The sequence below is a fragment of the Filicampus tigris genome, chromosome 2 (assembly GCF_054856515.1).
Source record: "Filicampus tigris isolate MCC_2025a chromosome 2, RoL_Ftig_1.0, whole genome shotgun sequence".
Taxonomy (NCBI): domain Eukaryota; kingdom Metazoa; phylum Chordata; class Actinopteri; order Syngnathiformes; family Syngnathidae; genus Filicampus; species Filicampus tigris.
In genome coordinates this window covers 4,510,054-4,527,228 of record NC_141218.1, presented here as the reverse complement: position 1 = coordinate 4,527,228, position 17,175 = coordinate 4,510,054, and the positions used below count along the sequence as shown (strand labels likewise).

At 43.1% G+C, this 17,175-nt stretch overlaps 1 protein-coding gene across 1 annotated transcript in view; it reads right to left on the bottom strand.

Moving 5' to 3' along the window:
• The window catches only part of nrxn2b (neurexin 2b), a 337,476-nt gene that overhangs the window by 202,443 nt on the left and 117,858 nt on the right, over positions 1–17,175 (bottom strand). Inside the window, 2 exon segments of the mRNA XM_086012706.1 lie at positions 3,774–3,791; positions 14,600–14,629. Coding sequence (XP_085868832.1) covers positions 3,774–3,791; positions 14,600–14,629 — 48 coding nt within the window.

The window sequence follows — 17,175 nt, the reverse complement described above, 5'->3', positions numbered from 1 at the left end:
GAAGTTGGAACAATTTGAATCGGTCACACAATTTGAAAATAACAGGAAAAAAAACAAAAAAAGTTTCAATTTTTGGAATAAGTGTATATATAATAATAATTTTCCACTTTGAATAAGTGGAACAGTTCAAAGTTGGAACGGTTTGAATTGGTCCAAAAAAATTGAAATCAGATGAAAACAAAACATTCTTTAAATGTTGGCTTTTGTTTAGAAAAAAAATAGTGTAAGGAATGAACTGAACAGTTAAATTGGAATGGTTTGAATCGGTCAAAAAGTGTGGAAATTAGAAGAATAAAAAAAATTTCAATGTTGGCTTTGATCTTAAAATTTTGAAAAAAAAAATTGTGGTAGGGATTAACTGTAGAGTTCCAAATTGGAAATGGATTGCATCGGTCAGAAAGTATGCAAATTAGATCAGGAATGTTGAATGTCTCATTGGAAATGAATGTGGATTTTCCATCCATCCATTATCTATACCGCTTATCCTCACAAGGGCGCACAAGGGCGCGCTGGAGCCTATCCCGGCTGTCATCGGGCAGTAGGCTGGGGACACCCTGAATTGGTTGCCAGCCAATCGCAGGGCAGAATGTGGATTTTGTGGGTGTAAAATCTAGAATTGTGGGAAAAATAGGAATTTTTGGAATGAGAATATAGTTGTCCGGAAGGCATGCATTTTTAGAATACTGTATGTTGAAGGGGCGGCACGGTGGTCGAACCCTAACCCGAACCCACAGATGTGTGGGGAATTTTGTTGGTGCAAAATGTGCAATATGCTGGTTCAAAATGTGGAATTTTTGCTCTGTGGAAATTGTGGGAATGTTGAAATTTGATCCCGAGACGAACTGAATGAGCTGAACATTTAGAATTCGAAAATGTTGAATTGTGGCAAAACTGTAAATGTTTGGAATAGGAGTCGTAATAGAACGCAAGGTGAGAATTTGGCGAATATGTTGAAGTTGGAATGGTTTGAATCAGTAGAGAAATGTAGAAGTAGTTGAAGGACGAAAACCGGTGGATTAACAAACCCCTAACCCTACACCAAAACACAAACCCACAAATGGGTAGGGAAATTTGTTGGTGCAAAATGTGCAATGTGCTGGTACAAAATGTGGAATTTTTGCTATGTGGAAATTGTGGGAATGTTGAAAATTGATGCTAAAATGAACTGAAAGAGCTGAGCATTTAGAATTTTGAATGGGAGCGAATTGCTGAATGTCTCATTGGAAATGAATGGGGCATTTTTGGGGTGAAAAATGTATTGTGGCAAAACTGTAAATGTTTGGAAATAGAAAAGTTATGGCCCGCAAGGTGAGAATTATTTGGAATATGTTGAAGTTCAACTGATCAGGATCGGTCGAGGGCTGTAGAAGTAAACAGTCCAATCTGCTTCGGCTACACCACTCAGTGTGTGGTAGGCTGAAAGGAATTGAAGGAGGAGGCATTTCCCAGCATACTTTGCTGTAGTGACAGTAATCGTGTTTGTTTGTTATCATGCCTCTTTAATATGTTATTTCATACAATTGGGGAGCAGTAGTACTTTCGCAGTGGTGAATTAGGCACACTGATTTTTTTACAGGTGAGCGATACGTTTTCAGCCTGCGAGTGTCACAAGGTCACAATCGTGGTAGGGAAAAAAAGTATATATATATATCATTGGCATTTTCTGAGGGAATAGCCATTTTAAGATCCAGCAATCATGTCCGCAAATGTCCTGTTCCAGGTCCCTTGATGAGTCTCCATTGTGTGTAAGATAATCACCTGGCGTAAAGAATGCCTTAAATGGTTCAAATGAGCAGCTCTTTAACAGCTTTTTCCCAGTGGGAGAGCTTGAAAGCTTGGACTCTTCCAGCAGTAATTAACGCAGGTAGTTCATTAGCACCCTCCGCTATGGAGATGTGACCACACGCTCGTCTGTTGTTGGCTATTTGGTTGTGGCCATTTCAGTCCGGGCCGGTTATCAGCTGGCAGGGGAGATAACCGCTCGCATTTGCATGGATAATAGAGTGTTTATTTTATGAGTCTGACTAAAAGTGTGCATTGTGATGATCAAGGTGATGAAAGCAGTTCATAAATGAGGAATGTTGGGATTCACAGCAGGGATGTTCGTTGCTTTGCCATGCCCGTGTTAGCTCACAATAAAGCCGCTTACAGAGCAAAATAATGAATTCCCCAACTGTGGATGAATGCATAATACCAGATGTTGGGAGTTTTAAACAAACAGCTCCAAGCGCCGCCACTTTTGTTTTTGAGGTTTGTCTGACTGTTGCCGTTGTGTCGGGAGACAGCGGAGGAAAACAATGTGTTCTGCTAAGTGCTGCCCTCCACCCAGCACAGAGCTCCGATCCCCCGCTTCATCTTCCAAAGTGTGGATGTGTGTCTCGGTGAGCGCTCTCCTGGGGCTAGCGGGCCAATCCTATTGCGGCACTCACACGGCGTTCAAGGAACGGCGAGGGGGGAAGAAATAAAAGGCAAACGAGAGTTGCTAATCGTCCACCGGCTGGAAAACGCTGTTTTGGGATGCCGAGACAGGCAGATGCACAGAAAGATGTTCACATCTCTCTCAATGTCATTTGATGGAGTCTAGAAGGCATGCAGATGAAGATCTCTTCTTTCAGCCTGGCTTACAAACAATTTTTAGCCCCGTGAGCCTGATCAGGAGGACAACCAAAAGCTGCAATATTCACTGTCTGCAATTGGACCCAGTCTCTCCCCCTCTTATTACGTGACTGTCGGAATAACAGTGCCTTGTTTGCACAAAACGTTCACAACAGTCACCAAAGTGGCAGACAGAGTTTGAACAGCAAAAGGTTTTAAACTGAAATAAATCCAAGCAGATGCAAAGATTTTCTTGCCGGCTCATGCAGCCCGCAAACTTTGATTAATCCAACGTGGCTTCTTCATCCTGCAAAGCTCAGATGTCTGAATTTGCAACTTGTTGGGAAACACACATTTGATAGCGTGTAATATACTGTACTTAATTGAATACGATGTAATATATATGTGATGGGTATGACTTGTGGGCTCATTACATACAGTCAACTGCATTAGATCATGGTTTTATACATTCATAAGGAAGATGCAGAAGAACCTAATTATCAAAAAAAAAAAAAAAAAAAGTAAGACTGACATCAGCAAAAAAACGGAATGGGGAAGTGCTGCAGGCAAGAGTTTTAAACTGAGCTCATCTTGTTTCAATGCCATTTTTCAACGAGGTGATGATACGTTTCATTAGTCTGTCCGTCCCATCACGCCATCCCGGGCGTCTTCCTCGTTCATGATTGCACAAGCCCGCAATCCAAACGACGTGCTAATAGAAAGCTAGTCTGCTGTGACGTGTCAGCATATAGTATCCCGGAACAGGCTGACATACAGTCAAAGACGGACGGGACAGACATTTGGTCTCTGGTTAGTAAAAGCTACATGCGGCGCGGCAGCATAACAATCTTGTAAACAAATTTAATGAAACACATAATAGCGCCCATGCTGAGGCAGGGTGCGCCACAGAAATTTACATTTACATTGGAAAGCAATGCAGCTCCAGGCTTGAGGACATTCGGGGGGGATTTGTCACAAAATGCTCACCACCGCCTGTGCTCAAGTGAATGTATGTAACCAGATAAGCAAAGAACAATTCCAAAAAGGAGATCATTTTTAAAATGACAAAAAGAAAGGTCCGACAAAGTCCAACTAAGGCGTCCTGTCATCATTGATGAGGCGCCGGCACATTAAAATAACAAGTAGCACAGGAAGGAAATGAGGAAGAAATTACTTACCGCTTTGAGATGAGTCACCTGAAAGAGAAGAGAGAAAAGAAAGATGAGTATTTTGACTCTCAAAAAATTAGAGGACATCAGATGCACAGGCACAGGGTGGTGAAAGGATTCCACACAGTATGCCATTCAATGACACAGCATAAAAAGACCCATGAAGGCAGCAGTCATATTTTCTATCAGAGCTGGGCAAGTCCGTCCCGGGGTCGGAACGGTCCGTCCCTCCATCCCAGCCGGAGGCCCATTTTTGGAAAGGTTGACAGGGGCGACAAGTTTTTAAAAAGGGACGGACTAAGCAAGGGGTAAGATGGATTTTAGTTCGGCCCACTAATCGTCCCTCATGCGTGTGACATGGTCTCGAGGCACCCAAAGTTCATCTCAACCTACTCGTCGAAATGGGCAAACGACAAAAATTGCCTCCGAACACTTCAAACGTGCCACTACTTACCCAACTGCACAGGAGATTTTTCAACAGGAGATACCGCGCGAGTTCTACTAGCAGAACAAATGATGAGACCGAGTAGCGCGGGCAGCGTCAGAGCCAGCACACGGGCGAGTGACGCCAGCATGTCGCTTGACTGTCCGCTGCTGGAGGAGTACGTAGCTTTAGTTGTGCTAAAGCTAATGCAAACAAATATTGGGAAAGTTCAACAACTGCAAAAAAACTAAAGAAAGTAAAAACATACCAGGTATAACAAGTTCCTCGCTCACGGTTCTCCAAGCCTGGTCTCTTTTTTTCTTGGACCCGGTACTGGTAGCTAGCTTTGTCATATAGGTTGGATGGCCACAAACCACTACGATAATGCTTTCCTTAATTTTTCGCTCTCCACACAAGACCCGCCAAGTGTACAGGACGCTGTGTGTGACGTAGTACACCTTGATGCTGACCGGCCGCCGCGAAGATGGAAAAAGGTTTCCGGGTGTTTCGCCCCACGTCCCACCGCTCCAAACAGCTGGCCTATGCATGGGACAAGTGCACACACATAGCAGCACCAAAACTGTTGGAGCTAAAACCAGCGAGCCAATCAGCAACCCGAAGGGCTGATCAATAGAAGCATCCCTGGACCGGGCATCTCCGCCCATCCTTCCAGAGACTGACCTCTCTCACGTCTGCTTCATTGACATAAATAATGACCGCTGTTAAATAAAGCAGTAACATTACAACTCTCGACTCGCTCACTTTGTCTCCTTACCCACATACGATGTGTGCTGGCAAGCGGTTCGTCAAACCCAGAAGTGGGTGCCCATGAGGTAAGCGGATTTGAATCGTAAATTAGCCAGCTAATGAGCTTTAAACAAACCTCTGCCGTTAGCATCTCTACCGCGGCGTCATGCACGGATGCTTTTTTTTTTTTTTTTTTTTTTTGTGGGTGGGGCGGACTTAAGGACGGAACCGCTTTAAAATGACGAGGACGGACTGGGTCAGAAGACGATCATTTTTATGAATAAGGATGGAGGGACGAGGCCGGAAAAGTACCCAGGTCGCGTACGGAGGATGGAGGACCGACCGAAAAAAAAAAGGGCAAGTGCCCAGCTCTGATTTGTATGTTTGATGTTTGTATTTATATATAAAAAAAAAACAACCTTTGGGCAAACTTCTCACTTGTGCTCAACTATCTTCTGGTAGAACCAGTAGATAGCACAATTGAATTATTTTTCTCCCCAAGACAGACAGAATTTAATGGCATGGATAATGGTTAAATTAAGACAACCCATAATTAGAAACTGCAGTTGAGAAAAGTAAATAAATCATCAGTCTTAATTGCTTTTTGGCCACACATCTTGTCCATATGCATTATTTTGCAGCAACTTGGATAATGGAGAACTCTTTGAAATAGTGACTGTCGGTCAAGGAGCAATAGACATTACTCAAGCAGTACTCATCCAAGTGAAATTAGCATAGACGAACCATTTTAGCTCCAACCTGAACAACAATTGCCTGAGCTTCTAAGGCCAATGGACATCCAATCCCACAGAATACCGAGCATTTCCAAGACAAATTCTTAAGGTCCAAGACCTGGAACTTCGGGATCTCAGTCAGTCCGCTGGTGGAGCGGTGAGAGTGACAAATAGTCCAAGATTTGAGATTGGCTTGGCTCAGTCACCAATGCAGCCTCAGACTTTGACAAGGACACCACCAGTTTCCATCACTCGAAAAACAGTTGGGTTAAAAATAACACAATTTTTGGTAAAAAATGGACCGATCCACTATTTAGGGAAATTTCACCCACATTGTTTTATACACAGCAGCCCACTTTTTGGGATGTTATGTACAAAACTACCCATTCGGGGGGTTATTTTTTGCAGAAAACAACCCAGAAATTGGGCCAAAGTGACCCGATTAGTGGATCAGTCCACTTTTGACACAAAATGGTGTTATTTTAAACGCAACTGTTGGGGAAAGGGGGCCAGGAAGTGCCTGTCGTTGTGGTAAAACAATGCAGCCAATGAAGGCACGGTCACTATGCATTATGCCGCTTCTCGTTGTCTGTAGTAGACAGCCGTGTTCAAACACAATATGGTGACCACTTCAGATGTTTGAAGAAAACCCAATGTCTATAAAATTGGTCAGTTCAATTTTCTGTGTTTTCTAGCACAGGGAAAATACCACCTTGAAAATGTAGACTACAACCATTCTTCTGGGCTATGGTCCACGAAAACCCTATTAACAAAGAAATTATAAATCTTAAAGATTGAGTCCTTCATAACTTTGCAAAACAAGACTGTTTATTTAACCGTAATTATTGCCATATTTTTTTTGTGGTTATTTATGACTTTGCTGCTGCAGTGAGAGGTGACTGGAGGAAGCTCTGTTGCCAGGTAACAGCCACCGAGACACAGCTGAGAGGCTGGCCTTGCTGGAGAAGTGCGTCGTCCCGCCGAGTACTGCTCCCCGGCGAGCTTGAGTGGCTCTCGAGATGGAACGGAATGCGCGATCAAAACAGCTAGCACGGCTTTGGCAAATGGAGTGTAATTGGAGACCAAAAAGCGTAATGGTGGCTAAAAGCCAGAAACTAGTCAAAACGGTGCATGGCGCTAAACGTTTCTTCTGTCACGATACACGATACATGACCGCAGCTGGCAGCTGACTGCTTTTAGCGCACGCCTTTGTGGACCCAGTAAGGTCATACGGAGAGGTGGTTAAGTCTAGGAACCAAAGTTAACACCTGGTAGGCGCAAACAACGGGCAATTTGGAATATGGAAGTTTCGACTGATTTGGGGAGAAAGATGCCTGCAGTTTCGGGTGTTGATGGCTCATCTGAAGGAAAGCCTTTTGGTGGGGAGGACCGATACACCTTGACGTTTTTTCAACCGGTGCTCCTCGCAAACACTGAACCTTTTTCCAGCCCCGTTGCTCTCGTCGACGGCGGTCCTGCCGCTAATCCCCTGGACTGGATGCTGAGGCTGCATGCTGTTAATTTACCAAATCCCCTTTTGCTGCTCTTTGCTCATACCACTCCTCTGATGTGAAGTGGTTCTTATCGAATAGCCTAGGCCTCAAGTCTACATGAAGACTGTCCACGGCCAAATTTTTAAAATAGAATTCAAGGAATCTGTTTTGGTTTTTGTAAATAAGCTCTTTTTTCCACCTTTAAAAAAAACATCCATATTTGATAGCTTACTACTAAATTCTTTGCATCCACAACGCCTACCCCACCCGTTACCCATCACCCCCTTTTCGCAAAAGTGCTCTGCAATTTGCAGCCAGAAAGCCAATGTGTAATTTGAGCCTGCCATCGCCACTGGCTGAGTGTGTCAGTCAAATGGTACAACTCTAAACGCGGGATGTGACAAAATATTTTCCCTACAACAAAATGGCGATTGCACGGATACATATTCAAATGGCCTAAGAGCCGTGCCACTCAGACTTTGGTATTAAACTGTCAACCTTGTCATGTTTTTATGTCTGTGACAAGAGCATTTCAAAGGGGACACTACATTTTCACATGAATTTGGTAAAAAGCTTCCAAGAGAAGCTTATTGAAATAGCTCACAATGAACAGTGCGCAGTATTTATTTTTAAAAAGTTGTAATTCAGTTTGATGGAGGGTGTACGGTCAACAAATGTAATCAGTGGCTAGCTGAACACTTCCTGCTCATAAACGCTTCAAGGCGTCTTGATTGTGTCAGTGAAAATCATGAATGATTCCTGATGATGCCTGTCAGAACGTCCGTTGAAAGTTTCCACCAATCATGCAAAAGCTACGCTGTAAAAAAACACAACTTGTACTTTGGGGGGCTGAAACTGTCATTTAAGTTGGAACAAGTTTAAAATATAGATTATTGACATTTATGGCAACAAAGTTAGTTAACACAAAAAAAGCAAGCACGTTGTTTGCTCCAAAACAATTTGCTGAGTTGTTTTTCCTGAAAACTTTAATAAGTTGGGGGGGGACAATACAAGGGACAAAAGCTGTGTAAACCTTTATTTCTTTGCTGTGATATGCGGGAAAGACAATTTTCACTACAGCAAAACTTAAAGTATTTAATTGAATTGCCCTACTTGAAATTTTAATCAAAGTCTGTTTCCTTATGAGTTCACACAACTTTATTTTTAATTTTTGGAACCGTTTAGAAATTAAGGAGGAGAAAGTCGAGGGAATGAAGTGATGAACAGACGGAGACAACAGAAAAATAGGTTTTGGTGTGCATTTGCTGGAGTGACCCACAACCAAGGTTTCAACTGTTGGGCTCTGCTCCACCGAGGTTAATGGCGTGTGGTTACAACTCCAATGCTTGATTAAATTACTCCTTTGAGACTTGGTGTTAGTCGATTAATCTAGCAATTAATTGGCTGGGTCAAAGGAATTACAACTGGGTCTCTGAGTTATAGCCCCAGTAAAAACGGAAAAACCTCAAAGTTCTTTTCTTTCATCCCCAAAACTATTCTTAAAATGAGAAGAGCCATAACACAGTTAATCGGCAGGGATCGGCAACCTGCACTGTGGATGGCAATTTCCGACAAGGGGCTCTAATGTTATTCCACTTGCCTCATTGCCTCTGCTTGCACGCTCGGGCGAGCACAAAACCACTCACACCTCCTGCGGTGTGTGTTGTACAAAAATTAGTGTGAGGTGAGCTGAGGTGGACTACTAATAGCTGAGTTTACCAAGTCTTCACCTGAATCTCCTCTCATTGCTATCAGTTTTGTATTTAAGATGCCGTTTCGAATTTCTGCAGCTAAATTCACTCCTTTGGGTTGAGTAAGACATGTGCAAACGTGAAATGAAGACACAAACGTAAGACTGACATCCCGCCTCCCCGAGGCGTCGTATTGTGCTGCTTTATGAGTTTCCTCCATCTCCACATAGTGTATCTTAATATGCTCGCCCTTCTCGAAATCCCCTTTATTCAATTAAAAGAGTCTAATTTGTGCGTCAACATATTTCATTAGGCCTTCCTCCTCCGTTGCTGACGGGATTAGCTTCTCCTTCCTTTTTATTTACCAAATGCAGAAACATCACATTCCTGCAGGAGAGTGGAAGTCAGAGCAATTATTTTTGTGCATGGCTTTACATCTCAGTCATCCCTCCAGTGTTTCCCCCCCCCCCCTTGGAAGAGTATTAAATGGGCAGACATTAAGTTCCCTCAACAGCTATCAATTTAGCTGCAATCTACATTTCCAGACGAGAGCTCTAAAATCCTGGCTGGAAATCATTTAGTGTCCAGAGTATTCATTACTTCAGTGTGAGCGGGCTAATCATTATGATATATTTTATTATTATTATTATTATTATTATTATTATTATTGTTATACATATATACATATACATATAGATAGATAGATAGATATATGTTTCTTTTCTTTTGCCAAAGTGCTTACATTTAACTATTGCTCTATTGTAGCTTCAAAATGTGTCCAATTTCTATTCAATAAGAGAATAGTTGATTGCAATGGGCACTGATTACATGAGAGACCAAGACTCTACATCATCATTAATACTTTAATACTTTGACTATTTAAAACCAATTCAGTTCAGATGGAATATTTCATGCAACTCGCATTTAACTATCACGCTATTGTTGCTCCAGAATGTGTCCAATTTCTATGCTATCATAACGGATATTTCAAGAATGTGCACACTACCAAGAGAAAACACGGTGCCCTTGAAGGTTCGTTTGGAAAACTCTTTAGAGAATGTTACAATTAATGAAGTGCTAAACCAAACGAGATAAGTGTTGCGATCCCTCGCTGAACGTGTGGGTTTTTTTTTTTTTTTTTTTTTGGAAAGCACACACAGTCCTTGCTTTTTGTATTTATTTATTTCTGCGAGTCATTAGTCATCCAAACAGCTTTCCTCACCTCGTTGCCTTATCTGGCATATACCTCCATCTCTACTATATGTCACCCATCTCACGCTCCACCCTCCCCTCACCCCCCGGTGGCCTTAATTACAACTTGTAAAAACCCGACCTGGATCCAATTTCCACACTCCAACCGCACTGCCCCCGAGATGAATGCCCCACTGGCCAAATTTGATTAAGTTCTGTTGAAATTATGCATGTCTGTGTGTGTGTGTGTGCGTGTGTGTGTCATTTTTAACATTTGGGAAATGTTGACATTGTAACAGGATCGGGAAAAATAGCAGTATTTATCAGGACTGAAACTAAAACGCATAACCTAAATGCTCAGAGTCAGTCAACAGGTGAATTCAGAGAGAAAATATTCACATTTGTTGGTTATTGTCCTCTTCCAAATTGAGTTTCAGACTATTTCAGCAATGTGAAATTGATTTCAAATGAGTGCAATTTCAACCCTATAAGTTAATGTTTCCATTGACACACCACACTGGATTTATAAACTGTATGTACCTTTTATAAAATAACTTATCTAGAAATCATTTTAAATGTACATATATTTCCGATATCAATCTGGTACACTGTAAAAAATGGTGTGTTGGATTTACTCAATTTTATTTTGGCAAGTGGCTGCACACAATAGAATCATCTGGATTTTGATACAAGTAGCTGCATAGTCTATTTAAAAAATATATCTGGATTTATTTTGTGCAGGGCATGAAAAAAAAGCATGGTCAACGATGTTCATTATGTGGAAGTCCGTTTGCCCTCAAGTGGACAAAATTAGCATCAACAGTTAATTGTATTGGAAAATTACCGATACAGCCCTACGCTAGATTAATGTACATCCACTTTACAAGTTGTAGCCCTGGAATTTGATTGACAGTTTGCTACTTTTAACATTGTGACTCAAAACTTCACGTAAATTGCCATTGATGATCATGAGGACAAGGAGGTTGTTGCTGGGCAGTGCCCAAAAAGTGCCACACAGCACATGCTATGAAGAGACGACGTGGCGCGCGTGTGTCATTGAAGTACGTGCCCGCCGCACGCATGATTCACGCTGTCACTTTCTCCAAGTGAGGCTGCCAATAACGGCGCGTGCCTCGCCTCGGAAGCGCCGCGTGCGCTTCCGAGCGATCTAAGAGTGGCAGCCCGACGGACCGGCAACGACCTTCACACACCTCGCCGCTCAAGGTCCCGCAGCGTAGCCTCCGCCCAGCCCTGTCAATCAGCATCAGCCCGTTGACTGTAATTATGCCATTGAAATGGACTACTCGTATCGCACCGGCCGCAATAATGAACTCTGGAGATTGGTGATTAGACGAGTCGGAAACTTTTGATATTTGCTTTTATGTCTTCATTTGAGTGGAAAATGTATTGCAATTCATTTAAAATGAATGAAGCGCTACTTCCTTTACAAACAGCTGCGGCCAGACAAACACAGCAAGTCTATAAAGTGCCCTCGGTGAGCTGTGAGCTTGATGGCTATCGTGACCTGGACCTAGTCTATTACATTGCGGGTTAGATACAGATCAGGCTCAATACTCCCTTCATTTTCCCTGCGGTATCTTCAAGGAGATCTACATTAGACCTGCTGGGGAGACTATCTTGCAGGCCTCGCTTTATTTAATTCTCGGTATGCAAATAACCGACTCTTGGAATCGGAGAAATTTTAGCATCATGGAAACCAAATGGACCATGCGTCTAAAGGATCTGCAATCCCACAGTGTGGAAACAGCAGCAATTTAGATCCTTTCAGAACCATGATATATATTTTTTTAATTCTTTTTTTTTTTTTTTTTTTTTTTTTACATCCAGCTTGTTATTTCCAAAAATAGCTTCTGGGCAACTGTTTGAGATGCACATGAACACCTCAGAGTCTGCTGTCTCTGAACCACAATAAATGGGCAATGAATTGGAAACATTAAACTATACAGTATATTATTTGACTAAATATACCCGCAGGCCACTTCATTCCATCTAATGAGCTTCAATATCACAAAAATATTACAGTTATCCTATTTGGCTGCATTTTAGGAACCACTTACTGCAAACAATAAAAAAAAAAACATTCAATTAATACCCGACACGCACAAATATGGACAGGGATATTCTTATAAAGAGCCATCTATTTTAGAGGTAAATGTTGGCCGTTTCACTGAATGTGTTGCCCGGCCAGCATGCGGCGTTGGAGGTGGTCTTCCAGACGGCGAGATAGAGATCAGCGGTGACTGAGGCCTGGGGTTCGTCCTTGCATCAGCGGTGGAGGACAGCGGCGGCTTAAAGGAGACTTGACATTGACTTTTCCTGGCCCTGTAATATGACGGCTGACGTGGCGGCCAGTGATCGTTAACTCATTCAGTGCCAAGGACATATTTAGATGTTTTCACATCTAAATATGTCCTTGGGATTGAATGAGTTAATCAGTCAATATTTATTTAACTCGTTCACTCCCGAGGAGATATTTATTTGTCTCTTCACGGTCCAGCCATCTAATCCCAGGAATTTGTTTCGATATTTTGAAATATTTTTCAAACGTTAGGGTAAAAGTGGGTCTGAAGATGTCTGGCACTGAATGAGTTAGCGCTGGCCACAGCCTCGGTTAAATTCATTGCTGCCGACTTTCACTTCACATGAGTGCACACGAGGGAAGCAGGGGCATGCAAAACAGAAAGTTTTTCAGGAAAAAAAAAAATCAGGTAATTTGTTAACGCGTTGAATGTTCTAAATAGGTTTATTGATTTTTTTCCCCCCCCGTTTTTGTCCATCCACGTGGGAGCAAACCATATTCATCCTGGAAACAAGGCGATCAATAAAAATGGCTGGCTGGGCAATGTTCGATGAATAATCAGCTGGTTCCCTGTATAACCGATTTATATTTGCATGCGCCCTTTGTCCAAGTTACCTGACTTGGGATTTCATGTTGCTTGAAATGGCTTCCATACATGTCGGTGACAGACTAATATTAAGCCCTTCGGATCGATAATGTCCTAATGTATGATTTCACATTCATCGGGTACTTTCCATTATGTGGATGCGCGCGCTGCTAGTGACAAGATTACGGTGAAAATAAACAGCCAACACAGACTTTTATGGATTACATTAAGTGTATAACGTTATGGGGCGCCTAGCTCGTCGAAGTGGGCTGGACCATTTGGATGAACTTTCCCGAGGAAGTGAAAAGTTTGAAGGGCAAATTCTACGCAGGTCCTGTCAATTTACCAGCACAAAGACACAAGCATATAGGACAGAGGAAACTGGTTAAATCAAACAGTCAAGTGCTTCGCGACATTATATATGTCCAGCAGGTCCTTTTAACGTGCTGTCGGACTGATTCAGTGCTTGTGTTTTCAAGTCTCGGGGAACGTCTGCGTGAATGAGGCTGGAGACTGAAGAGTTAGAGTTAAAGCAAAGTGATCTGTGCCCACATGAATCATGCACCGCAATAATAGAATTGAGGAAGCTTTTTTTTTTTTTTTTCTCCCCTCTTTCTCTCCTACAGCAGCAAAGGTCAGAACACTCCCTGACTCCTGCTCTTGTTCACTCTTTTCGATTTTATGAACTCGGCTTTGACACTTCCCTTTTTTCTTTTCCCGCGGACAATTCTGACTGAGCGTCCGGTGGCATAGAAAGGTCAACAAATGAGGAGAGCAAGACTTAGAGAGGAAGACAGTCCTCACTTGGAGGCCAGCAGCACAGAAAGGTCAACAGAAGGAGAGAACCATGAGGAAGGGATGCCAGTGGGACTGAAGCATGGTGTAAGAAAAAAATAAATAAATAAATAAAGTGTGTTGGAAGTCAGTTGCAAATGATTTGAGCACTAGTGACAAACAGAGAGCTGCAGCGCATGATGAATGAACGCTGTGAATGGAGTCGACATGAAAACAGTTATCAGAAAGATCACAACAGCAGCAGACGTGTTTTCTTTTCCAATCCGGCATCTATTATGTGAGCCATCTGGAGAACCTGAACGAGAGCCCTTAAAAGTCACAGGATTGCCAAACAATAGGAATGCCAGCAGAGTGGTGATGAAAACTCTGCACATTCGACACAAACACTTTCATCTTAAAGTGTCTGTGAATGACCAGCAAACACATTGCCAATGAAACCATCATTTTGTTGCTGTCCTTGCTGTTGACGACGCAGAAGAGTGTTACCTTCAGCCCCGGGGTGAAGTCATCGGGGTCAAAGTTGGTCAGGGGTGAAGGTCCAGGACGTTAGCCATAGGACAGGACAAGGGGTGGGACACACATTGGTGGTCACAGTGGAAAAAACACAACGGCATGGCACAAGGGAGAGGGCGGAGGAGTGAGATGTGGGAGCATTTAGAGAAGATGTTTCAAGGGTTTGGGGGGGGGGGGGGGGAGCGGGTATAATGGTAGGATTTGAATGGTACAGAGGAAAGGTCAGAAAAAGGGTAAGAAAAAAGAAAAGCTGTTCAAAGGGCTGAGGGCAAGGAGTCAATTCCTCGGGAGTCAACTAAGGAAGAGAGAGAGAACCCAAACAAAAAGGAATGAACCCATACCTTGGTCGTTTAACGTCAGGTGCGCCAGACCTTGAAAGGGAACAAATAGACAAAAAAGAACAGAAAGAGGAAGAAAAAGAAGGTCATAAAAGGCACGGGAAGAACAAAAGCATTGTCACAACGTTGGACTGCAGTTTGTGACAGACATCCTGGGGCAGACTCGGATGTCAGAGTTCAAATCAAAACAGAAAAAGAACAGAGAGAGCTAGAAAGAGAGAGAGAGAAAGAGAGAATACCAACAGAAAACAAGCAAACACTATTTTGAGTGAAGTGTGTGAAGGGTTTTGAAAAAAAAGAAGCATTTTTTATTTGGCGCAACGCCCGAAGGCTGTTGCTCTCACAAATGCTTTTTTTTTCCTCTGGAGTACTTATGGAACACAGAAAAAAAAAACTGTTTGGCAGAAAAGGCTTCAGCTAAATTTGCTCTTGCTGTACTCAAATTGTCGGAGAAGAAAACCAACACGACGCTCTGCAAGGTCTCACACAGAGAAGGTCAGATGTGCTATCTGGAGAAGTCAAAGATTAGCCCAACACAGATAAAAGCCGCAGCCTCAAAGACTGACTGTCGGAAGCACATCTCAGTAGAACTGCGAGATAACAGGCAACGCTCGAGTCCATAAAGCTCAAATTGCCAAACTAATTCGGCCTTCCCAAAAATACGAGGCAGGAAGAATAAAATCACCGCCGTGAACAGGAAGCAAAAGGATGGAGAACTTCAATCTACGGCGGGTCATCGTTCTTGACTATGGCCTTAGAAAATGACCTTTTATCAACATGTAGACTGCGGTCCAAAAACAAACACTGAATATTTTAGCAGCCACGTCGTGGACGAAGGAAAAATAAACAAACTACTCTTGGCAGGAAAAAGCCTGTCTTGAGGATTCAATTGTTGGAATCTTAAATCTGACAAATGCCAACACAACTTCCCAAACAAAGCAATTGGATTTAACTCCAGGCGAGACATACTTTCAAGAGTCGCTAGGGCAAGTCAACACCATTCAAGTGAACCTGTCTCCACTCAATCGATAAATAAGACCGATAGCTCATTGGAGGGTTGGCCTCCCTCTTGCCACGGGAGCCGAAATGCCCGAGAATTTCAGTCTGAGATTCTCAACAAGATTGGACTGAAGTGAAATTCTTTGAGGTGGAATCATCCTGACAAATTAGGATACAGATGGAGACTAATGAGGACATTTCTGGACACAACTTTCGTTGATTATTCCGGTGTTATTTTGATTAGCGGCTTGTCTCCCAGGAAATACAAAAGGGCGCCCACACTCAAACCTTTTCTGCTTGCTTACGTATAGTGGCTGGCAACTTAGAGAAAGAATAGCTCATGCTACCTCGTAATGAATACACAAAAGGGTCCGCCTTCGGCCCCACAACTTCTGCCCATCAATCTTGTCTCTGTAGCTTCCAGGCCCAGAGGGGAGATATTCACGCTATCGATATCTTTAGCACTTTGCTAACCTCTAACGCACAAATGTTCACCTCAGGTTAGATGGTGAACACCTTTTTCTGGTTTCAACTTTCAGGTTTGCCAAGCACTGCAAATGACTCACTGACCAACTCTCAATTCACTTCGTAATTAAATAAACCCATAATAAAATGTTGCATCTCTAGAAATTGTAATACACCATAGGACCACCAAACCATTGTTTTGGACAGGGGTGCCCAAGCCCGGTCCTTCAAATGATAGAGATCATTATCAGGCGTCTGCAAATCTTGCTGATGACATGAACATTTGAATCAGCTGTGTTGGAGGAGGGAGACATCAAAAACAGGCTGGATAGGTGCTCTCCAGAACCTGTTTTGGACTGTCGGGTGCTTCGCGATTGACACCGGACAAACGAGACACATCAGCCTCTCCGAATGTAAATACAAAGCCTTATATCACCATTTTTGTAGTTCCTAAACTCCTCCTCCCAAGCAGAGGGAGATAAATACACGGAGGGGGGTGTTTGCTTTATCCAATTTTCTGTTGGCCATTTACAAGAACTCCAATCATAGTCACTCCACCACCCTCTGTTTTTGTTCCCTCATAATCCATTCAGTAGATAAGGTAAAGTCTCCTGCGACGAAACAGAGAGGCCGTTTCGCTGCATACCAAATGGCTGAAATGGTCCAACCCAGGCAGGGAAGCAACAACGGAGGCAAATATGACAGGGGGAAATAAGATGTGCAAAGCGACGATGTTTTTTTCAAATGGCATCTATGTAGTCATGAGAAACTGCTACGGGATGTTCTTCAATGACCTTGCCAGGCATTAATGCATCACAACGTCCCCGCAGACATGAAGACGTGACGATGAGGCACACAAAAGCACAACAGATGCGCCGGGTCTCAGGGCGGCGGCGACGACGCACACTCGCATCGATCCGTTGCTTCCGCCCCTCCCGCTCGCCTTCCATCCTCTATCAAACGGACACACGGACCACGTCTGCGGCGTGTTTACTTGCCGAGACCCCCGTGGTGATAGGATGGCATGTTAAATAGCAGCATCCTCCAAGGGCTCTTTGCAGCATATGGCCGCCACACTTTACATACTTGCGCTTAAATCTTCCTCTGTATGGCAG